Source organism: Nannobrachium achirus (genome assembly GCF_963921795.1).
Source record: "Nannobrachium achirus genome assembly, chromosome: 5".
Taxonomy (NCBI): Eukaryota; Metazoa; Chordata; class Actinopteri; order Myctophiformes; family Myctophidae; genus Nannobrachium; species Nannobrachium achirus.
Window position 1 is genome coordinate 47,658,907 of NC_137814.1, and position 27,434 is coordinate 47,686,340.

At 43.7% G+C, this 27,434-nt stretch overlaps 1 protein-coding gene across 1 annotated transcript in view; it reads right to left on the reverse strand.

The window, feature by feature from the left end:
* Positions 1-27,434, reverse strand: part of LOC308285406 (ephrin type-B receptor 1-B-like) — a gene marked incomplete at its 3' end in the record, with an annotated part of 349,613 nt that overhangs the window by 124,408 nt on the left and 197,771 nt on the right. The window contains exon 5 of the mRNA XM_080726148.1: positions 9,848-10,003. Coding sequence (XP_080582274.1) covers positions 9,848-10,003 — 156 coding nt within the window. The remainder of the gene's footprint in view (positions 1-9,847; positions 10,004-27,434) is intronic.

A 27,434-nucleotide genomic window follows, 5' to 3' on the forward strand; every position in this document is an offset into this window, starting at 1 on the left:
TTGTACAGTACATTGTTAGTGATTTACAGACCCATAAGGGTTCATTTAGTTCCTGACTATCAATAGCTATAGGGACCACCTGGAAGCCCTTCGAGGACACCTGGGGGTCCCCAGACCACACGTTGAGAACCACCGTCCAGCATGATTCTCGGACCTCTAGTTTGAGGTCGTAATTAATAATAATAATAATAAATACCTATTTCGTCCCTCAGGGGAAATTAAGCATTTTCAGCCCAACCCGCTGATTTGCTGCCCACAAGGAGCACGTGAGCAATTAGGGGTTAAGAGTCTTGCTCAGGGACACACATCCACATTGCTACCCTGGCCTGGAATCGAACCTGGGACAACCTTAGGCTCTGGTTCCCAAGGCGGGCTCCCTAACCATTCAGCTATGCCGCCACTAAATGGAATTCCCGAGTATTGTGACCCGAAGCCGTCGCCATAGCAGTGGTGTTCTTGTTGTGGGTGTTTCAGCAATATTCCACGAACAACATTGCAAGTTTGAATAATGCCAGCCATAACCCACAGTACATCCCTCCTCCTCCCTCCTTATTTGGTGAACCACACGGACCAGCAATAAAACGGCGATATAAAATGCAATAAAAGCCAGTGTTCTTGTGACTTCATATCAGGCCCGCCTTTTCAGTCCGTTAGCGCCAGCTGTACCGACTCCGCTGCTGTGATTCAAACTTACGAACTCATCACTTGCGCAGCCGATAAACATTGAGGTTACCGCCCTCAAACCAGAGGCCTCTGTATGTGGTATACTTCCATATAATAGGGATGGGACGATATGAAAATTTCATATCACGATTATTGTGACAAAATTCTTTACGATATTATCAAAATCCATTATCCTGGGATGGAACATTTGCCAAAAAATAGCAGATCTACAAGCTCACAACGCGAGCTTGTCGATCAGCTATTTTTTGGCAAAGACATTTGATAGAGAGTGAAAAAAAGACTGTATCAAGTAGGTATATTGTAAGTATCTTTTACCAAAGGATTTAACTGGTACCGGGATAAGCAGCTTGGCAAATAAAAGGTCAATTGATCCCAGTACATGACAGAGGACGTTATCACGATAAATTAAATCTCCACGATGCGATTATCGTGAGCGTTTTTTATCACCATAAACGATAATATTGCGCATCGTCCCATCCCTACCATATAGTAGACCCTGCCTCTTTCCACCGCTGTTTGCACCGCAGCGACTGCGTGTGCTGGTGTTGCAACACTTTCAGCTGGCCCTCCTTCTCTGCGTCCGCTCTCCCCCATGGACTAATCAGCCATGGTTTCACTGCCCAATACCCCTCCAATTACCACTAAGCCTGTCATTCTCCTCCTCTGCCTCACATAGCCGGCAAAGCCCCACTGGCTCAGCAGGCCACGAGCACTCCAAACCCCATGTCGAGGGTAAGGGGTATAGTGCGGGGGTGTGAGTGTCATCCCGGGAGGGGGCCCGAGGCAACCGGGGGAAGCCGGTTCCTATTACCTAGAGAAGGAGAGCAGAGAGGAATGGAGAAGAATTCAATGCAAACCAGAAATCCCAAAAGGCCCCCCTTTCTTCTTCTGCTGGCCAAAGCTGACTGGAAGAGTAGGTATCCTGGGAAAAAAAAGTGGGATCTGTGTTCCTCCCCCCCTCTCCTCCAGGGATTGGCTGGCGTCTTCAGGAGGAGAAGCTTGGAGGAAGGGACGAAGCGGAGGAGAGGGGGATGCGGTTTGAAGTGGGTCCCGGGCTTTGGCGCGCGCAGGGACGTGCTGGCCATTGGGAAAAGCGGGACAACTCCCGAACGGCCGGTTCATTCCCGGCCATTAGGAAAAAAATCTAAATAAAATGTCGGCCTTCGTTCCATTTTGGGGGCTGGGCGGCCAACCAAGTAAATCGTCACTGTCGGGCAGAAACCTGGTATCTCCACGTTTCAAATGTATAATTTTTTTCGCAAAGCAAAGCACTGCTTCATCATACAAGGCCGTTGCACAAAAGTAGTGAAAACAGCAGATCTACAAGGACACAACGCCTCGCATCGCTTGTAGATCGGCTGTTTTCACTAGTTTAAATCATTTTTAAAATGGTTTTGGACATACAAGGTTTCCACCCGACAATGACGACATATAACTCCTGTAATTGGCCCACTGGCTTGTCACTTGTCATGATCTGAAATGGCAAATCTTTAGCAGCAGCGCTATAGAGAGAGATCTCTCTCTATAGCGCGCAATGAGGGCCTCTACAACTCTTTTTCCCGGGCTGAGTCAGGGGCCCAGCATGTCCCTGGGCGAGTGCGTCTCCAGAGGGAAGAGGGATGGGTGGGAACCCCCCGCTGACAAAGCTATAGGCGCTGGCCAATCCATCAACGGGGCTAATCAGAGTGATCTGGAGCACACATGCACTCTTCCGCCCTGCGCTGCTAAGGCCGGCCTGCACTGCCTGCACCGCTGAAACTAAAGCTGCTCCCCATTACAGATCGGCCTGATTTCAGCTTCTTATCGGGACCAGCAGCATTAAGGAGATCCTTAACGGGATGATCTCGCTGTGCACCCGACACACCTCCGGCTGAGATCTGGGGCACCGTGGACACAATGTACTGTGCCATCATGTTCAGCTGCTGTGCTGTGGATGTTCAGGGTTCAAGGGGGTCTACAGCAGTGGTTCTCAACCTGTGGGTCGGGACCCCAAATAATTTTGGGGGGTCCCCAGATGATTAGCTTAATGTGAAACATTGTTTTCAGCAGTAAACAAACCAACATGCAGTGTAAGTCTATAGAGGGTATCTGCACATTTCTAAAGTGACAATTTAAGGACTTTTAAGAACCTTTTAACACCTATGAAATAAAAGGCGAGGCGTTGTGAGCATGTAGATCGGCTATTTTCACAAAAGAACCGTGTTAAACAAAATGTCATGTTTCAAGTCTTACAACTAACTCCAAGTGCTCGTCAGGGTGTGGGGGGGTCCCCAGTTCAAATATGATTATTTTGGGGGACGAGGCCTGAAAAGGTTGAGAACCAATGGTCTAAGAAGTACGCCAAATGCACAAGGGGAAAAGCACACCTTGAAAAACAGTCAAATGGGTGTGTGTGTCTCAAGTCACACCAGTGTGTCTCTCTTCACTCACTGTTCAGGGAACCAGTGCTGTAGATGTTCAAGGTTCGAGGGGCTTTAGAAGTGTAACTTTATAATGATTGTTCCTAGTCTCTTGAATGTCTCCTGTTAAAAAAAAAACGTATTGTCAGTTGACGGTAATATAATTAATATCTGTACCATAAGCACTTTTCTTACTTATTGCCACAATTGTGTGAACATGAATTTCAAGCATAATAGTGTCAAAAGATATTGGTGGGTGGTGAGTAAACTGATTTCAAACTAGAGGTGAGGATTGTGGGCAGATGAGTGCGGAATTCGTGTTGCCAAGAAGAGGGATATAACCGGCAATTATAACCTTTTCAACATTAGCCCACTCACCCACTGATTTTGAGTGGGATTTCGTTTCCACGTCTTCCACGGCATTCGACACTCATTCACAATGTCAACAGAAACGGTGTCGTCATCTGAACACATCATTATTGCTACATTGCAACTAAGGTTGCATCACAAATAAATCAAGTGTGCTTCTTAGGGTAAATTCAGGCCGTTGATATTGAGATGGACAGTAGCATATCGTCACTGTCGGGCAAAAACCTAGTATCTCCAAGTTTCAAATTTGTAATTTTCTTCGCAAAGTAAAGCCCTGCTTCATCGTACAAGGCCGTTGCACAAAAGTAGTGAAAACAGCTGATCTACAAGCACACAACGCCTCGCGGTGCGAGGCGTTGTGTGCTTGTAGATCAGCTGTTTTCACTAGTTTAAATCGTTTTGAAAATTATAAATACAAAACGAACGGTTTTGGACATACAAGGTTACCACCCGACAACGACGATATATATGCGTGCGTGCATGTGAGCGTGTGCAGAAGAGGAGGAGAAGAACTGCAATAACAGAGAGAATCCAACTAGAAACACAGAAAGCATCAGTACGGTACAGTGTGCATTTAGAATCCCAGCCCGGCCCTGGGTTTAAAAATGATAAATACAAAACGAACGGTTTTGGACATACAAGGTTATCACCCGACAACGACAATATATATATGCGTGTGCATGTGAGCGTCTGCAGGAGAGGAGGAGAAGAACTGCAATAACAGAGAGAGAATCCAACTAGAAACACAGAAAGCATCAGCATACGGTACAGTGTGCATTTAGAATCCCAGCCCGGCACAGTGGGGGGTCTTTAAAAGCGGCCTCAACAGGGGAGTTGTTCTGTAGAGTGTGCTTGGGGAGCATCCAAGGCCTCGAGGTAGAGTTGGAAGCTAGACTTGATGAGAAGCATAGACCTACAGTACTATGGGAAGTGCAAGAGCGTCTATCTCCAGCCTCGAGGAGAGGATTGCCGCACTTATGGGATCATTCGAAACAAGTCGGCTACAAGAGCGGTGTTTCACCGGGGCTTCCTCCAACGCTTCCAGGCACTCGCTTAAAATGGAAACGTGGCAAATAGGGCCGCGTTCAATCCGCTGGGGTGTAGGTGCTGCTGTACAGCCAGGAAGGCTACAGCTGCCAAAAGATAAGAAAAATAGAACGTGCTCCTCTGTCCGTCCCAGGGGCAATGTGCTCAATGCACGGCAGCCATATTGGCAAGAAATTGGGCCTCTTCTTCTTGCTTCCTTCACATGTGTTACCAATTATACTAATTAAGGCTCTGTTGGCTCACTGTGGTCCGGTGAGCCAACATGCACGACATAAGCACCTTGACCAGAGTGAAACACAACCTTAATTCATTTAATTGCTGAAACCCAGAGAAGTAAAGGAGGGGCCCAAGTTCATGCCAATATGGCTTCCGTGCATAGAGCCTACCAAACCTGATAAGCCCTTATACTGTATGGAGATCTGGTTGTCCAGAGTCATTTTTTGTGGAATATTAGCCAAGAATAGCCGATCTACAAGCTGTGAGGCGTTGTGAGCTTGTAGATCGGCTATTCTTGGCAAAGAGGTTTGGTGTAGAGTAGGGGTGTAACGATGCATTTTAATAGCGATTCGATACATATCACGATACATGGTTGACGATACGATACAGGGACGATATTGGTTCAATCATGGCGATACGATATGATTCGATTCAATGATTTAAAATCGATATGGTAACTAGCAAAGACATTACATCTGTGTGAAAGGTGTGGATAGTGCAGATTTTTAAGGGAAACATGTATTATCATGGATATAAATAAGTAAACATTGTGATTATTGCCAAATACATGGACATTGCATATTGAAAAACCTGCACCTTGACATGAACCCAGAGATTACACCTGATAGACCAGTGTAGCTATACTTTTTTTCTTCTTAAATATGCTAAATACAATGCACAAGTAGGTAGTATCGATACAATCGATTCTTTGCACTGCTGATTCGATACGATACAAAATAAAACGATACGATTCGATTTTAGCTGTTTTCATTTCGATATACTTCGATTTTTTAAGTTAAAAACGATATTTCGATACAGTTACTATATCGTTACACCCCTAGTGTAGAGTGAAAAGAAAATCAGACTAAGTATTGACGGTACAAGTTAAACCAACAACCTACACTAATGATATTGCTGTCAAACAAGTCTAAGCTGTCTCAGAAATATATGAAAATGTCTCATCTGCAACATAATTTTTATACAATACATAGTGGGGGTCCCTGCTTTATCTCTCTCTCAGCTAAGGGGTCCTTGGCTCGAAAACGTTGAAGACCCCTGCACAGTATATGGGACAAACCGGCTTCAAATATACAGAGATCTCCATACAGTGGCTTACTACTGAATCCGTCGGCATCTCTAAAAGGAGGTCTGTGGTCACCTCGCGCCGGCAAAGTCTTAGCCGTGCCCCCTAGAAATGTGATATCTTATTTCAACGTGTAGTGTGGCTGTTCAGCCACGGGGTGGCGATTCTTCAATTTGAGTCGACTATTCGAGTCTATTACTTGTTGGTCTAAAAGTGTAGCAACTCATTTTGCTTCAAATACCTTATTTTGGATACATCGTTTTCATAAGGGCTCTCAAATCTCCTCCATCTATACCTGCATTGTGAGCTTGTAAATAGTTTATTTTCAAATGTCCGAAATGTATATAGGGCTAAAGTGGGTAAATTTATGATTTGTAATGTTTTGAATGTACAGTAAGAACACATGACAGCCTCCTGGATTGCCTTGCTTTTATAGCCTAGTTCCAGACCCTGAATCGCTAGCAGCCACACCCCTTTAAATTCTTATTTTTGCGATTCAGGGTTCTAGAATTGCTCTCATTGAAGAGGCTTTCCTCGTTCGAAAATCCGTACGGCGAATCAGCGTCGTGAATCAGCGTCTTGTGATCAGCGTGGGTGGGGGTTTCCCAGAGCTCATGTGCGTTTCCAAGTAAACCAGCGCCGCCGCCGTACCGTACTGCGCATCGCGTCGCGGTAAAATGCGGTAAAATGTGATCGTATCGATCTCGCTATGAAACACCAGTAGCAGGCATGTTATGTTGTGTTTAATTACTAGTTTGTAGTGCTCCTATTCTGCTTGTTTCTTTGGTTAGCAAGTAGCAATAGCAAGCAACAGGCTAGCCACTAGCCAGCCACACATAACAACACTACGTCATGTGTTGGTCAGACGGTGAACCAATCGCAGAAGACTGTATCTTTGGCAACGCCCATCCCAGCAATCGCCCTGGGGGGGAGCAACCTCAGACTGAATAATGGAGTGAAACGAAATGTCAATTCAGGCTGAGAGTCAGGCTATTGCTTTTACCCAAAGCCCCCGACACCATATGACCCAGACATATCGGTCGGCTGGCATATCTGAACCTCTAGTTATATTTAATCACTCCGACAAAGCCTCCAGAGGGGCTGTACGAGAACAGACCGATCCATCGACGGGGATTTATACTTAGTCGTGTGCCGGTGTGTCGCGCTCCAAAGATATCCTCCTGCGACGCTTCGTAGATGTGCGTGGTTTTTTTTTTTTTTTCGATGCACGTGCGCCAAGTAACAAATCAGCTGTGGTGGAAAAAGTACTCACATTTTGTACTTAAGTAAATCCTCAATACTGCAATGTAGTTGTACTCCATTAGAAGTAAAAGTCTGGAATTCAAAATGTACTTGAGTAAAAGTATGAAAGTGTTGGCATCAAAATCTACTTAAAGTAAAGTAAAAGTACAAAATGTTTGAAAATAGCAGATCTACAAGCTCACAATGCGTCGCATTGCGACGCGTCGTAGATCAGCTATTTTCAAATAGCCACGGTATGAAATAGTGCTAAAGTGGATTAATGTGTGTTTTATAATATAATCAATTATATCTGCAAAGTAACTAATAACAAAAGGTTTCAAACGATTGCAGTGGAGTAAAAGTACAATATTTGGATCCGAGATGTAGTGGAGTAGAAGTAAAAGTATTGGAAATTGGAAATACTCAAGTAAAGTACAAATACCTCAAAAGTGTACTCAAGTACAGTACTTTCCAACACTGCAAATCAAGCATCAGAATGAAATGACTGCCAAGCAGCAGAGGACGAGACAGGTAAACAAACCGAGGGGGCGGGGCTACAGTGTTTTCCTCCAGTGTAATTGTGTGTCAGTGGGGAGCGCGAGACGCCGGGAGCGGCCCGCGGCTTACTGCTTTTACATAGGATTAACTCTCAAATACCTGGAACGCGCCCGAGTCGCGTAAGATTTGAACCACTTTAACCATTATTTTATGCTTTAACTATTGAAAAATAGCAGATATACAAGCTCACAGCGCGGCACCGAGTGCCGCGCTGCGAGCTTGTAGATCTGCTATTTTTGAAAAAGTCGTGAAAATGTGTGCAAATCTTTGAATATATGTATTTTCAAAGCGAAGGTTTGTAACTAAAATTTTGCTTCTGGGTGGTCCCTGGAACTAGATATTTTGAGATGGGCGTCCGTGGCCAAATAAATATCATTTTGGGGGTCCTTCACATGAAAAGGTTTGAGCACCACTGACATAGTAGTCTCTCAAGAACAGACTAACTGAGCTGCAGTTCAAGTGAAAAGGACCTTTTCTTTGACGATGGCTGGCAGATTGCTGACATAGAAACATAGTTTTTTTCCAAAAATCTTAGAAGGATTCAAAAGACACTTATAGAATCGGGTCAAAATTCTAATGTTCACGACTTTTCAAAAATAGCAGATCTACGAGCTCGCAGCGCGGCACTCGGTGCCGCGCTGTGAGCTTGTATATCTGCTATTTTTCAATAGTTAAAGCATAAAATAATGATACACAAAATGTGTACCCGTTCTAAATGGGTTAAGATAACTACGCCAGCAAGAAGCCTTATTGGATCCTCAGCGAATTACTGACGGGACAATGTCGGGGCCTTCTCAGCAGCATCTGCCTGAGTAATTAGGACTTCAGGGGATGATGGGAGAGAGAGAGACAGAGTGAGAGAACTCGCGCGGAGGAGGAACTTAACTTGTACTCGGAGTGAAGAGACAGGTGTGCGCGCACATGCGCGTGTGCGTGTGTGTGTGCGTGTGTGTGTGTGTGTGTGTGTGCGCGTGTGTGAGAGAGAGAGAGAGAGAGAGAGAGAGAGAGAGAGAGAGAGAGAGAGGGAGAGAGAGAGAGAGACTAACAGATGACCAGACAAACAGAGTGGGAAATATTAATCATGACAGAGAGAGAGAGATATATTGAAAGAGAGAGGAAGCTTATTGCCACAATAATGGAGAGGTCAGAGATGGAACGCCCACAGTGTGATCATTATGGTCTGGCTGAGCCCAGAGCCTTGGATGTGTTGTCATTTTAGCACATACTTCTGGTCCAGAGATGCAGCCACAAACACTATGGTGTAACTATGGAGAGAGATGGAGAGAGATGGAGAGAGAGGGAGAGAGAGAGAGGGAGAGAGAGAGAGAGCTGCACACTGTGTGGGTGTGTTGATACAGAAGACCTCTGTAACATAACACAACGCAGGAGAGAGAGACACGCTCAGACCCGTGTTTACATTGAAATGACAGAGATATTATGAGATATTATGAGATATATGAGATATCGTCGTTGTCGGGTAAAAACCTTGTATGTCCAAAACCGTTCGTTTTGCATTTTTTATTTTAAAAATGATTTAAACTAGTGAAAACCGCCGATCTACAAGCACACAACGCCTCGCATCGCGAGGCGTTGTGTGCTTGTAGATCTACTGTTTTCACTACTTTTGTGCGACGGCCTTGTACAATGAAGCAGGGCTTTACTTTGCGAAAGAACGTACACATTTGAAACTTGAAGATACAAGGTTTCCACCCGACGACGAAGATATATGATATATGAGATACTGGGTGCTGGTATCTTAACGTCAGGTCTGGGGGACTACTATGGGTCCAAATAGACCCTTATGGGTCTGTAATTTTGAGACTGTACAAACGTAACCAAATGGACTCTTGGTTAAATGTGTACACTCTCAGAGCCCTAGATTTTGTGACATCGGAGATCTCCATATATGGGCATAAAAGGGACAAGGATGGAATTCATTCTCAAGTATGACTTGCATCGCAACAACCACACTGGTTATCATGACACTGACAGAATATTATATATATGGGCATTCCCAGATATGGGCTTAATATTGATGACATCAGGGATCTTGGCCATACACGGAGCGTGACATGAGGTGTGACTGACGCACGGAACATATATGGGCATTCCCAGATATGGACTTAATATCGATGACGTCATCTCTCTTTCTCAGCTAAGGGGTCCCTGGCCTGAGAACCGTTGATCTCCAGTATCTCTGACGTGCTCGTGCCCGTGTGCACGTTGATGAGCGACAGGGTTAACTCACTTGTGCAGGGTGCGTCGGGCAGGTCGGCGTCGGCGCGGTAGTAGCCGTTGCGGCACACGCAGATGGTGGCGGCCTCGGCCGCCGAGCGGCTGTTGGGAGGACACTGCAGACACAGCCCTGGACCCTGGGTGGACTTGAAGGTACCAGGAGGACAGGCTGGATGAGAAAGAGAGAGAGTACCTCAAATTAGTACAATTTACAGTTTAGACCAGGGGTCTTCAACTTTTTTTCCCTTCATATTAACCACTTGAACCCTAGTGTCCATATTATGAGAACTTTAGCCAAAAATAGCTGATCTACAAGCTCACAACGCCTCGGCTCGCAGCTATTTTCGGCAAAGGTGGTGTTTGGTGTGGAGGGGAAAAGGTGCAGAATAAGTACAGAGTGAAAGGTCAAGTTTATTAAGTATTGACGGTTCAAGTGGTTAAATATCTGAAAACACAAATTGACATGAATCCAAAATACACTGATGATTGTGCTGTCAAACGATGAAACTATGAAAAGGTTGTGGGGGTCCCTGCTTCATCTCTCTCTCTCAACTAAGGGGTCCTTGTCCTGAAAACGTCAAAGACCCCTGATTTTGGCATTTAGCAGATGCTGTTAACCACAGCAACTTACCACAAGGTAAACACAGAGACAGTATCTATACTTTTAGCTTTCATGTCTTGCTGTACCACGTGCTACATTTCTGACTAATGCAGGGGCGTCAATTGGGTATGGCAGGGGTATGCAGCTGCCATACCCTGGGTCCAGGGGGGAGAATACAAGTTACTTAAAATATAAATCCATGAATGTCTCTTTGTCTATCTGTGCTGGTTATGTTGTTAAATTACATTAAAATAACTACAAATGCCAAATTTAACAAGGTATTATAATTATATTCTCCACACTTGTATTCTCCCCATCTTGACATAATGGTATATTCCCAGGTTCCGCAGGTCAGCTGCACAGGTGCAATTCATTATTGTTAATTGTGGCACGTTTATATGCCAAGTTTAGCCGCACTTGAACAACTGTTCCAGACTGCCATATCCAGCCCAAGAAACCATAGAAATTCTGGGGGAAAAAAATAGAATGTACTTCTTAAAATAAATGTATCATGCCTGTTGCTAAGGTATGGCAACATGACTGGTGTCTTGCACGCGCGCAAAGGCGCGCGTGCAAGACACCAGTCATGTTGCTATACCTTACCTTTTTCTGAACTGATGCCACTGGACTAATGGATTGTATTTTTATGCACTTTTCTAAGCAAGTTGCAAACTCAAAGTGCTTAACAACGGTCCATTCATTCATACATTGGGTGGTGAAGGCGCGAACAGTCGACACCAGCATCCTCACTTTCACACACCGATGGTGGCAAGCTGACCTGACACCGACCCACTCATTGGAGGCAGTGTGGGGTTCAGTGTCTTGCCCAAGGACACTTCCACATGTGGACAGGAGGAGACGGGATTCAAACCGCCGACCCACGGATCACTGGATGACCTGCTCTACCTCCTGAGCCACTTGATTGAATATTGTATTAGTCCGCATTGGGCAGCAGGCCCAATGCGGACTAATACAATATTCAATCAATTCAATCAATCAGTATGCAGCACTTGTCTACACAGTCAAATTGTCCGTTTTAATTCAACTCTGACCGTGTACAAACGGAAACTAATGGACCTAATAACACAGGGAGTAGAGCAGGGTTCCCCAATAGGCGGCCCGTGGGCCATTTGCGGCCCGCGGGGGGCTACTGTCTGGCCCCCACCAACCCCCGTAATAATGGTGGTATCAGAGCAGCAACAACACTAGTATGTCGTCATTGTCGGGTGGAAAACCCGTATCTCAAAATGTGTACGTTCTTTCGCGAAGTAAAGCCCTGCTTCATCAAACAAGGCCGTCGCACAAAAGTAGTGAAAACAGCAGATCTACAAGCACACAACGCCTCGCACCGTGTAGATCGGCTGTTTTCACTAGTTTAAATCATTTTTAAAATGATAAATGCAAAATGAACAGTTTTGGACATACAAGATTTTCACCCGACAACGACGATATCTGAACTGTCACTGGAGTAGCGGGAACGCCACCGTCGCCCCCTGCAATGTTCCTTCCTTCCTAAACTTCGGGGTACATGCATTTACTCAAGAGTAAAAGCTAAGACCAATGCCAAACAGAGATGTATAACATATGCAGGAGTAAAGTTGTGGAACAATCTTGACAAAAACATTAAATTGAGTAGCTCATTAAACATATTTCAAAAACTATTTAAAAATAAGAGGATTGATAGCTATAAAAATCTATAAAAGAAAACCCACCTCTCATATGAGATCATAATATATATATTAGGGTGGATCTTAAATTACCTTTTTTTGATTTTCTTGAGTCTCACCCCCCAATTATGTTCCAATGTACAAAAAAATGCTTTGGTTAAAATTTGGTTGAATTTCAAGCATATTTAGAGGTAGCTCAATCAAGTCAAAGATTGTACATTTTATTGGTCAAAATCGATTTTTTTTAATGTGTTATACATTACACATTATTCTTATACTAAGCACAGAAATTATATTTTTTAAGCTTACAAATCTAAACACAAATCTGATTACATGTTTGTCATATGTCAAACCAGAATTAATGTATTGTAGGAAATAGCAAAGCAAAGAATTACATTTTCATTTAACGTGCACAATGACATGTCTTTATTGCACACTCTTCAATCATACTCACAACACACAACAAGCACACAGCCCCACTTCCTTGATTACCCCAAAAAAAAACGAAAGTCACTGCAGTATAGTAATTCAGTAGTTACTGATCAATTAAAGTTTGTTTACGGCTATCGGGATACTTGTGCCGATGGTTCTGCACAATTTGCAGCAAGTATTGGAGTTGGGACTCATCTTTAGTAATGAGACCACAATATTCTTGTATTAGGGCAACCCCACGCTCTGCATGATCATTGACAACATTCATTGCCTTCACTACAGCCAGAGCTTCTTGGTAGTCCACCCTGGGCTCCCACTCATCGGGCTCAACGTCAAGGAAGTCACCTGGGAGATCCATCATTTTGAAAAGCACTTCAATGTTCTTCCTTGCAATTGTTCCAAGGTCAACAGTAATTCTCTTCATATGCCCCTGTTCATGATCTTCATTTCCATCTTTCATGGCTCTCACCATCAGCCTCTTCGTTTGCGCGCTCACTTGACTGTCAAACAATGCAAGTCCGACGATCTCTGGAGCCAAATACCATAACTGATTGGAAAACTTTTGAGAAGCAGCTTTAGACACCTCAGCATTTATTGATGAATATTCCAGCAACGATTTTAACAGCTGCCAAGTCATTTAGTGGAGCGCTGACAGCAACAGGTGCCATCATCCATGCCTATGATGCCTTCACATAATTGTAAACTGCAAAAATGCACAAATCCATGCATGCTTTTTCTTCCCTGAAGGTCAGTTTGAATTGGCCATGAAACATCCAGATCTTCATACAATAAATAACCTTTGCCATCCAACGGGCATGATGGGTAGCTCCTGGAGCTCTGAACCGGATACCTCGAGCAGCGAGGTATCCGGTTCATCAATAAATGCTGAGGTGTCTAAAGCTGCTTCTCAAAGGTTTTCCAATCACTTATGGTGAACAGGGGCATATGAAGAGAATTACTGTTGACCTTGGAACAATTGCAAGGAAGAACATTGAAGATTTTTTCCAAGGTGCTTTGAGTGGGAGCCCAGGGAGGACTACCAAGAAGCTCTGGCTGTAGTGAAGGCGATGAATGTTGTCAATGATCATGCTGAGCGTGGGGTTGCCCTAATACAAGAATATTGTGGTCTCATTACTAAAGATGAGTCCCAACTCCAATACTTGCTGCAAATTGTGCAGGACTATCGGCACAAGTATCCCGATAGCCGTAAACAAACTTTAATTGATCTGTACTGTAACTACTGAATTACTATACTGCAGTGACTTTCAGGGGTTTTGGGGGTAAACAAGGAAGTGGGGCTGTGTGCTTGTTGTGTGTTGAAGAGTATGATTGAAGAGTGTGCAATAAAGACATGTCATTGTGCACGTTAAATGAAAAATTGCAAATTGTCATTCTTTGCTTTGCTATTTCCTACAATACATTAATTCTGGTTTGACATATGACAAACATGTAATCAGATTTGTGTTTAGATTTGTAAGCTTAAAAAATATAATTTCTGTGCTTAGTATAAGAATAATGTGTAATGTATAACTTAAATGTGCCTGCAGTGCAATTCGATTTTGACCAATAAAATGTACAATCTTTGACTTGATTGAGCTACCTCTAAATATGCTTGAAATTCAACCAAATTTTAACCAAAGCATTTTTTTGTACATTGGAACATAATTGGGGGGTGAGACTCTAGAAAATCAAAAAAAGGTAATTTAAGATCCACCCTAATATATATGTATGTATGTGCATATGTATACGTATGTGTATGTATGTGGGTATGTATATATTATGTATAGCCCACTTGCAGAAGTTTAGAAAACACTGTCCTCCATGTTTTGAACGCCCAACATGTACAGCAAAAGTGTCTTGTTCCTGGCTTCCTTTTCTCTATTTCTTTTTTTTCTTCTCTATTTCTTTTTTTTTCTTCTTTTTTTGTTTTTCCTTTTTTCTCTTGTTCTTGTTTTCTGTTTTGTTTTTGTTTTTCTCTTCATTTTTAAAATCTCCATCTCAAATCTGTTTTGTAAAAGGGTAGGCATAATAAGCATTGCTTCAGCCTATGCCTTTTTGGTCAGAAATGTGGCTTTATTTTTGTGGAGTATAAATTTTCTTTGTATTCACTACTAAAAATGTGTATGATGCCACAATGAATGACTGAAATAAACTAAACTAAATGTTGTGGCCCTCGGCTTGGTACCCTAGACATGATTTGGCCCTTGGGGAAAACTAATTGGGGAACGCTGGAGTAGAGGGTAATGTCACAGAGGGAAATGAGTCCATCTTGAAATAAGCCTTTGTTATTGCCTGATCCGTGCAGGGGTCTCAAACTCTCAGCGTTTGGAGCCTCTCGGGTGTTCCTCCTCCCAACCCCACCTCCACCCCTGCCCCCTCATCTCATGTTGTGCAGAAACCATACACCTCCATTGCATTTCCTTGTATCACATTTCTTTAAGAATTAATGTGCTATTTAATACTTTGTCACGTGACAGTGTCGTGTAAAATGTGCTAAAATAGCAGACATGCAAGCTGACAACAAGGTGTTACGCATTGTGAGCTTGTAGATCGGTTATTTGTATTTTCTCTGTTAAATTCATTCATTAATTTTATAGCTCATTAGGGCTGTCACAATTATTACATAATCGTCTAATCGCAATTATTTGAGGTAATCGCAATTATTTTGCATAATCGTCATAATCGTTTACATGTTGAGAAATGTAAATATAGTTACATAGTAACACTTTCAAAAAGTAGTGGAAATAGCTACTAGCTTGTAGATCGGCTATTTCCACTATCAATGTTATTTTTTTAAGTATATAAAGTTGTCAATTATGTCAGTAATTTCTTTGTATATTTAAGTTATGTGTCATGATTGCCATGTGCAACTTCAAAGCCTAAAAGCCAAACAGAAATGTAATTGTCAACGACAAATACACAATTAAATCGTTAATCGCAATTATTTGAGTGACAATTAATCGTCATGTGAAATGTCATAATCGTGACAGCCCTATAGCTCATTTTGAAACGTTTTTGCCCATAATAACATGCCCAAAATAGGGTTCACAGTGGTTAGGTTTTGTCTGTGGGTTTAACCAGTGAAACCAATGAAACATATGAAGCGCGTGTCACTAGATCCATTTCCATATCCTGAAATACAAGGTTTCCACCCGTCTTTGGTGACGGCTGTTCCCCGTGCTGCAGATTCATCCCATCCAGCGCGTCTGGCCGAGGGGAGAGGCTATGGAGCAGGCACAGAGATTAGTGTGGCTGATGCCGCTCCGAATAAGCTCCGGCAATAACCAAATCCATTTCCATTCCCCATCCAGAGAGAATAAAAAAAGATGGGGGAGTTTCTGTACTGCCGAGGAGGATTTACCGGCTATAATAACCATGATGAATGTCTAATATTTTAGCTGACATCCCCGGTAAGGGTAGTGGCCATGGCGCTGCACCCCAAGTGAGGGTGGTGGATATAAATTTAATGGGATAAGCGACTGGAGAGTTTCTCCATCTGCCTCTATTTGCCGGTGTAAAAGACGGTAATGACTTGACTGGCGCCCGGGAAATGGGAGAGCCGCTCATTCCGGCGAGTGTAAAAGTGCACGTCGCACTCGGTTTATTGTGGAGAAGACAGTGTTATGAGTGTGACAGTGGATTTTAGGTGGCGGCAACCTGCCGGAGATTGTTCGGATGATGACCATGTATACAGAGTGGCTGATGTGAGTAAGCCATTTTCTACTCTTAAAACACCTCTAACTAAAGCCTCGATTATGCAAAATGGTGAGATGGCAATTTAAAAGGAGAAGGGGTCCTTTTGAATAGATTTAAAGGCCCTCTTACTTCGTCAATATGAAATTAACTGAATCTCCCGGCAGCCACAATAAAGGCTACTGGGTAAATGGAGTTAGTTTAAAATGGTAATGAATAGGTAAAGGATTCTTTCTTTTTTTTTTTTCTTTTTTTTGGAAAGGGCCGGACAGCAGTCGACTACGTGGGTAAAACCTTTAGACCTTTGTTTCAACAGGCTTTTAAGATTTAATTAAACTTTTTATGCTTCATTAAAGTAAGCACTGTGAAGCCGGGCATAGAAGCAAGCGAGTGTCTATTTTACTGCACCGTAAAAAGGGGGCAGGTTTCTGCTTTTCTTTTACGAGTCGCCCGTTGAAAGCTGTTCAGCAAGGCCTCCTCGGCGGGCTTTTACTCCAGAATGGAGAGGGGGTGTAAGAGAGGGAGATGGAGTGAAGATATAAGTCGGCGCGGGACACTGGAGCGTGTTGCTCCCCCTGACAGAGACACAGTGGAAGCTAAATGACTGACCTAGCATCTGGTCACACATCACCCCCACACCAGGCCATCGATAAACACTAAAGAATTGAGTGCACACAACAAACCAATGCACTGCCGCAAGCACACTACACACACGCACGCACATGCACACACGCACACGCGCGCGCACACGCACACGCACACGCACACACACGCGCGCGCGCGCGCAGTGGTGGAAAAACTAAACTAACTCTTTCACAATTTCTTTCCCAGAAGAGATACTTGATGTGCAGCTTCAGACACAAATACTTAAAAGACACAAAGCATAAACGGAGAAACAATCAACCACAGCATGAAGAGCAAGAGTAATGCATAATTCAACAGTGATTTTAAACGGATCAAGTGATATGAAGTTCATACAGTTTCACTATCTGTGCACTGCTGAATAAAATCGAAACACTATTTTCCCGATAGTCCTGTGTTAACACGGCGAACATCCAGCACCAGAAATTCATGTGAATGTGTGTAATAGTTTGCTGCAAGGTTACAGTTAGACACACTGTAAGGTTACAGTTAGACACACTGTAAGGTTACAGTTAGACACACTGTAAGGTAAAAGAGTAACTTATTTAATAACCTTTGCACAGAAAGTGATGGTCACCACTTGGTTAATCTCGGGGAAATCTCGCTCTTTCGACAAGTCATTCTTTTGACTATGAGCGTCGGCAGGTTAGCTACAGTACTCACCCACGTCACGGTTACTGAGGTTTAAGGTTAGGGTTTGGCAGAGTTCTCAACGGGCCTGAAAATTAAGGGCCGGCCCTAACTGGGCCCTAACTGGGCAGGCCCGAGGCCCTACCCGGCCCTACTAGTTAGCATACATTTTAGGCCCTACCCGGCCCGAAAACCTTGGGTCGGGTATGGTCGGGTCTATCATATAGTAGTAGTAATAAAATAATAAAAACAAATATTTTATTTTTTCATTGAGTCCGAGGCCCTACCCGGCCTGATTAATTAGCATAGATTTTAGGCCCTACCCTACCCTAAATGTCGTTCGGGTTCGGGTATGGTCGGGTTCGGGCAGAATTTGAGAACTCTAGGGTTAGGGTTAGGTTTAGGCATAGCGGTTAACATTCACCCACGTCGGCAGGTTAGCTACTCACCCGCGTCGGCAGGTTAGCATTTCACCAGTTTAACATTCACCTGTGTCGAAAGTATGAACCGTCGAACAGATGCTGTGTCGCAATATCGACACGCTCCCGTTTATCTCCTGTAATAGCCTGCACCAAAGAGCACGACCGTAGGTAGACTGCATCATATGGTTTAAGAATAGAGGCAGCTGCATGCATACTTACATAATATCACCATAGTTTAATACAGATAAATGTCTGCACAATGTGTTTTCTGCAGTGTGAGGCGATCTGTATTTCTATTAAAGAAACCTAAAGTAGCCTCATTTTCGGTTTCTTGGCTGGCTCATCATTTAGAAAGATACCATTTGATAACTTATCATCCAACCATATCCCCCTGAATTTTAATAAAGATAATAGCCTTTGTATGGTTGTTTATGACAGCGCCCTGTAGGGACACTGCAGGAGTCTGAATTTGAGTGTGAGAGGAGCTGCAGGCTTGTAATTATGCATGTTGATGATAAGGTGATGCATAGCGTGTGAGTGCTCTCAGCTTCATAAGCTTGTGTGAGAGGTTTGAGCTACTACCTCTCACAGCTATACAAGAGTGCAGAGACACTTAATAAGGTCTCCTGTAAGGATGATGATTGTTTGTTTCTTTAGTTTAGTTTATACCACCTTTCCCCTAGCCTCGCGTAGCCAGGCTTACTCATGTGCGAAGAGAAAAGCCTGGTGACAATATCAGGCAGAGACTGTTCAACTTCCGCCGTGAGAATTTCACCGGAAGACTGCAACGCATGACGTAACGTCCGTTAAACGCAGCACTTCCGCCACTTCCGCTAGAACCAACCGGAAGTTATGTTGTGGCCAGGGTGCCTTTCCCCCAATTTAGTTGTTATACCAATTTCCCCACCTCATACATTTCTTTCTGTGTTCCCTCAAACCTTTTGGGCTCAGGACCCCTGTAAATAACCTTTTCATCCACGGCACCCCTGAATTACATAGATACTAGCACCTTACATTCAGGTCATGGTATGTAAATATCTAAATGTTACTTTCAATGTTTCATACAGTATACTGTATGTCATGAGGAAAACTTGAGAGAGTATCCATTTCCATCAGGACAGATTGAAAATAACTTTATAATTTAACCACTTGAACCCCATCATTCCTATTCTAGGGGGGGGAATTCACCAAAAATAGCAGATCTACAAGCTTACAACGCGTGACACACTGTAAGCTTGTAGATCGGCTTGTAGATCTACTGAGTCTAGAGGGTGGTTAAACTGAAGTGATATTGATAAATTCCGAATATAGGTAAGTATTCTGCGGCACCCCTGGACTTGCACCACAGCACCCTAGGGTGCCACGGCACCCACTTTGAAAACCACTGCTCCCTACTAGATCACCTGCCAGTGACGCACCCTCCTCAGAAGGAGAACATCGCACCTCTGTCCTACTAGTCCTCCCGTTCAAGTCCGACAGTCCTGTGCCCTCCCAAGCACTGACCATATCGTCACTGTCGGGCAGAAACCTCGTATCTCCAAGTTTCAAAGGTAAAGCCCTGCTTCATCATACAAGGCCGTCGCACAGAGGTAGTGAAAACAGCAGATCTATTGTGTGCTTGTAGATCGGCTGTTTTCACTAGTTTAGTTCTTTTTTAAATGATAAATACAAAACGGACGCTTTTGGACGTACAAGGTTTCCACCCGACAACGACGATATACATTTGCACGCGGCAGCTGCACGGAGGCTTCATAAAGCAATAACTTCCGAAGATATCGGAGGGACAACAAGACAATAAACCGTGGATCCAAAGTCAATTTTCACTTTAGGAAAAGGGCTGAGAGAACCTACATGTCATCACCTTGTGCACGGGCAGCGAGAGGCTGTAGCAAAGCGGAAATAAAATGTGCATACAGTACATTGCCCCTGGACACAGGCGCGTGCAAGAGTCAAATCTATTACCCTGACTCGCCAGGAAAAGGAGCATAATAAGTCTCAAAGTGTGCGTTTAATGGGGTGTGAGCAGCATATGTGCACTGGATGTGTGCCCCGCGGTTGTGTGTTTACAGGCAGACAGTAGTTCTCGCTTTGGACACTCATAAACATTGGCAAAAAAGGCGGAGAGGAGAGCAAGAGGAGGCGGCGGCGCTGAATCAGCCAGTCTGATAGAATGCTGCCGCGAAAGCACCCCAGGCAAACGCCAGAATGCAAGCAAGCTCAAATGAATGCACACACACTTTACAATACACACACACGCACACGCACACGCACACACACACACACACACGCACACACGCACGCACGCAGAGGTGATGCAGACGGATGTCCAGTGTTGACATCAGTACTATCCACACTACCCAGGGTATACTTGTTCAACACACATGAACACTCACACATAGACGCACACACCCACTGTCGCATGCACGCACGCACGCACACACACACACACACATGCATGCACGCACACACACACACGCACGCACACACACCGCTGCTACTGACCCCATTAAATGCGACCGTGCTTCCACAATTTATGCCAATTGGCTGGCATATGTTGGACAGAACCTGCGTTAATTCAATATCTTCCCCAGCATCTAAAGATGGCGGGGTCAGCACTGGAGAGACCTCATAAAAAAGGGGCACACACACACAAGGACACACACATACACACACACACACACACACACACAGGGATGTACACGCACACACACACGCAGAGCCACTTAACTCTCAACTTTTCTCCACTCTGTGTATCGCTGCCCCAGAGCAGAGTCTTTCTCTAATTGACCTTCATATTATGTGCATGAATCTTCCGCATTAAACTCATTAATTAGCTGCTCGCTTCTTTGCGGCACAGCGGGCGAGCGAGGGAAGGGGAGAGAGGGAGAGAGAGAGAGAGAGAGACAGAGAGAGACAGAGAGAGACAGAGAGAGACAGAAAGAGTGCCACGGGGAGACGTGAACAATGTTAGCAAACCTCGGAGGCTGCGTTAGCCGATCATACACGGGTGGGCATTGTTTCCGCCTCGTATAGCGTTTGGAACGGGGCCCAAACCCTGGTCTCTCTCTCCTCTCTCTGATTCATGAATATTTGGATTGGGAGAGGCCGGGTGTGTTCCATATCCCTCTGAAGGGCCTTTCCACAGCGAGCAGCAAGAGACGCATCACTCATCGAGAGGTGTTGGTTTTCAGGGGGGACACAGAGGAGATAAAACATTAGATCAACAAGCAATTAGTCTCCCCTGTGGTTGAATAACCTGGATATGAACCGGCTGAATACAGACATGAAACACTCCTTTCTTTTCAAGTGCCGTCTACGGGATCTTTTTCTTATTTTTATTCTGTCTCGTTCTTTCCTTCTCTCCGACCTCTTCTTCCTGTTGTTGCCCCCGCTCCGTTATTTTACCTTTTTTATTTCCGTCTCTCCCACCGGTAATGACTCTGTTATGTCTCTCCTCTTATTACCTTCTCTCCCTATCGTCATTGTTGGGCAGAAACCTTGTATCTCACATTTTCAAATGTATACCTGTTTTTGAAAATTAAATCCCTGCTTCATGATACAAGGGTGTCGCACAAAAGCAGTGAAAATAGCCGATCGCCGCGAGGCGTTGTGTGCTTGTAGATCGGCTGTTTTCACTAGCTTAAATCATTTTCAAAACGACAAACACAAAACGAACGGTTTTGGACATACAAGGTTTCCACCCGACCGCGTTGGCCTTTCCTGCCACGTGAATGATTGACAGCTTTGACTCCCCTGGTTAAGGTTGTCGCTCGCTTCTTTGTCTTTCTCTCTCTCTCTCTCTCTCTCTCTCTCTCTCTCACCCCCGTCACCCTCTCTCCGCAGCGAGGGGGGTTGACAGAGGCAGGTCAGACGTGGATCAGTGGCCACTAATCACAGTCTGACAGTGATGACCTGATGTCAGCTTGGAGCCTGGCGACCGGGGGGGTGATGAGAGGAGTGATGAGCCCCGCACTGAGTCACCGCTACAGACACCTCTAGACAAATGAAGAGGACAAGAGACTCTTATCTTATACTGCAGGGGTCTTCAACAGGGGGTCCGGGACCCCCTGGGGGGTCCTCAGAGTTACTACAGGGGGTCCTCCAAATCTTTGAGTGATATATAGACTATTTTTTTTTTATATTAACCACTTGAACCCAAGTGTCCATATTCAGAGAACTTTAGCCAAAAAATAGCAGATCTACAAGCTCACAACGCTGCGAGGCGTTGTGAGCTTGTAGATCGGCTATTTTTTGGCTAGGAGGTTTGGTGTAGAGGGGAAAAAGAGCAGACTAAGTACAGAGTGAAAGGTCAAGTTTATGAAGTATTGACGATTCAAGTGGTTAAATATCTGAAAACACAAATTGACATGAATCCAAAATACACTGATGATCGTGCTGTCAAACAAAGAAACTATATGGAATCTATATGTACAGGTTGTGGGGGTCCCTGCTTCATCTCTCTCTCAACTAAGGGGTCCTTGGCCTGAAAACATTGAAGACCCCTGCTCTACACAAATGAAGAGGACAAGAGCCTCTTTTCTTATACAGCATGCCTCCTCCCCCCCCTCCCTTCCTCACGTGGCCAGAGGCCAAGCTGTCTAAAACAGAGTTTGTCTGTTATGTCTGCATCAATTATGTGCGTCTCCTAAAAAAGAAGATCAATTACGGGTCGTGACACTATTTGCGCGGCGTCGTGAAAACGGAACCGCCGCACCAGGAAATGCCTGGTAATTAACCACTTAAAGACCCTCCAGTCTCTGTGAAACGAGACTCGAGCAGCTTTTTATCTGTCTACACCAAGAAATCTCTTCACCAAAAATAGCCGATCTACAAGGTCAAAAAACTGATGAACAAAACTCTGAGCGTCGGCAGGTTAGCTACTCACCCGCGTCGCGGTTTACAGAGGGTAGGGTTACAAAAATAAAGACAGAGAAAAAACACACTCCTCCCAAACCCCTCCCCCCCATCCCTTCCCCCCCGAATGGTACACTACAACACTCTCAATATTCAATATCAACAATTATACTTATCAACAGCACCCATTGACAATAAATTGACCATCAGAGAACAGTGAAGTCAACCTCGAGGGGTTATAGAAGGCAGGCAGTCGAGATATATTTTTTTAAATAATGCAGGTTTTATCCTTACATTATACAGTATATTTTCCGGTGTGCAATATGATGAACGTTCATTCAACCAGTGTCTTTGTGAGGGAGAGTTTTCAGATGACAAATGTTTCCCGCACAACAGGTATGCCGGGGTTGAAGTGGTTAAGTCGAAAGTGAAACTCGTGAGGATTGTGACATTTGGATCATAGTGATCCATAGCCTTGTTTTCACTGCATTGCTCTGGTGAAGCCAATTTGTACTTAAACTGTAGGTGTACAAATACTGTGCCAGATTCATTTGTAGACCTGGTATCCTATAGTGCTTATAGTTTCAATGTAGTTTTATACTATTTAGACCAGGGGTCTTCAACAGGGGGTCCGGGATCCGTAGGGGGTCCTGAGAGTAACTACAGGGGGTCTTCCAAATCTTTGTGACTTTTTTATATTAAGCGCTTGTACCCTAGCGTCCATATTCTGAGAACTTTAGCCAAAAATAGCAGATCTACAAGCAAGGCGTTGTGAGCTTGTCGATCGGCTATTTTCGGCTAAGAGGTTTGGTGTAGGGGAAAAGGAGCAGACTAAGTACAGAGTGAAAGGTCAAGTTTATAAAGTATTGACGGTTCAAGTGGTTAAATATCTGAAAACACACATTGACATGAATCCAAAATACACTGGTGATTGTGCTGTCAAACGATGAAACTATATGGAATCTATGAAGAGGTTGTGGGGGTCCCTGCTTCATCTCTCTCTCAACTAAGGGGTTCTTGGCCTGAAAACGTTGAAGACCCCTGGCTTAGACTGATGATAGGTTCTTGGTTTTCCTATGATCCTAGATTACTATTTCTATGCATCAGATGTATTACCTCATGTTTGCCATGCTTACTGTAAATCGCTCTGGTTTAAGAGCGTCTGTAGTTGAAGTATTTATAAAAGGCTGCCATTTACAAATATTTCCAAAAGCTTAGATGATCTCATTCATCACAACCGTTACCAACTCCACATTGGGATTTGTGTTGCTCATAAGCACTGGTGTAAAGTAACTAAGTACACCTACTTAAGTACTCTACTTAACTCATTGAGTGCCAATCCCGAACTAGTTCGGCTTTATTATCGTATCGCAGAGTGCCGATCCCGAACAAGTTCGGCTTTAAAAAAAAAAAAAAAAACATTTTGAAAAAAAAAATTTGAATTTTTTTTTTTTTTTTTTTGGACCCCATCAAATCTGGTGAACATGATTTCAATCGCGATTTTGCATGTTCCACCCCCATACAACCCCATCTAACATACAGGGCAGCCATGTTTGTTTACATAACATGTAAAACATAATGGCGATTATCTCAAGAATGCCTGAACGGATTTCCAATCGGATTTTTTTGTTTGAAAGCTGTGAACAAACTGCACAAATCCACTCCAATGCAATCCAGGATTGCATTGGATTTTTTAGAGCTCATTCTTCTCTGTTTTTTTCCCATGCATGAGGTGTGCAAGGTTTAATCATGGCTAAGTTGACGAAAATAAGGCTTCTAAAATGCTTAGTAGCCAATAGCTAACTTCAAGCTAACTTCATCCTCTTCCTGTACATGCACAAAGGAAAGTGTTCAGGCAAGTCATGGCTGCAGGGCTTCTGCATATACCAGCATATCTCTATGGGATTTTCTATGGCCACTGGGCGCCCTCTAGTGGTGAAAGGGGTGGCACTAAATGAGTTAAGTACACTTTTGAGTCATTTGTACTTTACTTGAGTATTTCCAATTTCCAATACTTTTACTTCTACTCGACTACTTGGATCTCGGATCCAAAATATTATACTTTTACTCCACTATAATCATTTGAAAACTTTAGTTGCTTGTTACTTTGCAGATATACATAAGGTATAAAAAAAACACATAAACCACTTTAGCCCTATCTTATACCGTGGCTATTTGAAAATAGCCGATCTACAAGCTATACAACGTGTCGTGTCGCATTGCGATGTGTTGTGAGCTTGTAGATCTGCTATTTTCAAACATTTTATACTTTTACTTTTGGTACTTTAAGTACATTTTGATGCCAATACGTTCGTACTTTTACTCAAGTACATTTTGAATTCTCGATTTTTACTTGTAACAGAATATTTCCATATTGCAGTATTGACACTTTTACTTAAGTAAAACAATTTAGTACTTTTTCCACCACTGCTCACAAGCTGCACACAACAATCCCTAACCCTAACCTCACTATCACTTTGCCTAAACCAAACCCCAAAACCACGCCCCTTCCGGGCAAAACACCGGGGAAAAGAGGGTGTCCGTCCGCAACAACTGACATCTGCTCTACGAGCCACGCCCGACCGTTCCTCAGTCAGAACCACATTTGGGAAAAGAAGAAGAAGAAGAAGAAGAAGAAGAAGAAGAAGAAGAGGGAAAAAAAGGTAAACTACTCCGGCATTCTGCCTGCTCAATAATATGTAAATCGAAGACGCATCTCATGCATGATTTGTACAAGGAGAGCTATTGATTGAACAAGAACAAGTGTTACTGTACATGCAGATGTATGATCACTGTGTGTTTCCTATGAGCCAGGCTTTGACAGTGTGTAATAGGCAGAGCAAAAGGAGTTAGTGCTCAGAGGTTGGACTGTGTGCACCCAGCTCTGCCGGGTCTGTAATAAAGTGTACGCTGCAGGCAATACATCATAGATAGGGGGAACATTGGCAAAATGTCACATAGGCCCGCATGTGTATTTAGAATGTATAGCCATTCCATTAACTCAGTTAGAACGGGTACGCATTATTGCTAACATTTTATGCTTTAGTGATTAAAAAATAGCAGATATACAAGCTTGTAGATCTGCTATTTTTGAAAGATATTGACATTTTGTGCAATTCTTTGAATATTTTGACCCGATTCTATAAGTGTCTTCTGAATCCTACTAAGGTTTTTCGAAAAAGATATGTTTCTATGTAGGCGGTGCTCACATTTGTGAAGGACCGCCAAAATGATATGTATTTGGCCACGGACCCCCATCTCAAAATATTGTATCAGGGACCCCCCAGAAGCAAATATTTGAGTTACAAATGTTCCCTTTAAAAATATATATCTATTCAAAGATTTGAGCAAATCTTCATGATCTTTCAAAAATAGCAGATCTACAAGCTCGCTGTGAGCTTGTATATCTGCTATTTTTCAATAGTTAAAGCATTCAATAATTCTAGGCCTAAACGGGTTAAAATGTATATGGCCCATAAGATTCCAAATGTAATTGGAAACATGCAATTTATAGAGGGAGAGGAATTATACTGGGCTTGTCATAAAAGTATCACCAGGTGTGCGTGCGATATAAATGGAAATATACAGGTTGAGCCGTGGGCGCCCACAGGCGATGGATTATATGAGCAATCTGTGGGCCTTGGAAATGGCTTTCCTACTCAAAACCAATCAAAGTTACACTAAGTCCTCCCATGACTTTCTCTTTCGGCCTCGGCTCTTGAAGTGCACGCAAGGTTTTAAACTGCCAGGAGTGGCTTAGCGAGGCGACTTGCCGCAGCGATCGTCGAGAGTATACTCGCGGACGAGGTGACATTTTCGTGGGAGCGATGAAGCGATGAAGAATACACTTAATGCTTAGTGTATCTCTATGCTTAATCACGTCGACCCTAGCATTCCCGGTTCAGGAGAGAAGATTCAGCAAAAAATGAAAAAAAGTTCACAACGTGGCACAAGGTTTCACGTTTGAAGATTAGGTTGTTTCAGCGACGAGATCTGGTGAACAAGGGAAAAGAGGAGAGGACCTAGTATTGTGTAATCCAATGCCCCCTTGACTTGGCGGTAGAAATTTGGTCTCTCGTGCAGAGGAGCCAGGTTCGAATCCCAATTAGAACATATAACATTACGGATTGCAGCTTTAATATCTTTATATGTGCATATTTACGTCACGTAATATGATGTAAGATTCAAAAAATTAACAGTGTAATTCAGGGGTGCCGTGAAATGAAAACGTATTTTACAGGGGTGCCCAGAGTCAAAAAAGTTTGAAAACCCATGCACTGTGCCATGCCGTTCCATAAGAGTGTGTCCCCAAAAAACAAGGTCACTTCGTAAGTTGTGAGTCAGCATCGGTGACCCTTGAGCGAAACCTCTTAGCCCTGCGGCGGACCCTTAACCCCAGCCCTCATCCATCACATGCGATAGATCCCAGGCATTGGAGTCATGCATAACGTCGTTGTCGAGTGGAAACCTTGTATGTCCAAAACAGTTTGCTTTGTATTTATCATTTCAAAAATGATTTAAACTAGTGAAAACAGCCGATCTACAAGCACACAACGCCTCGCACCGCGAGGCGTTGTGTGCTTTGAGATCTGCTGTTTTCACGACCTTTGTGCGACGGCCTTGTGTGATGAAGCAGAGCTTTACTTTGCGAAAAAATGT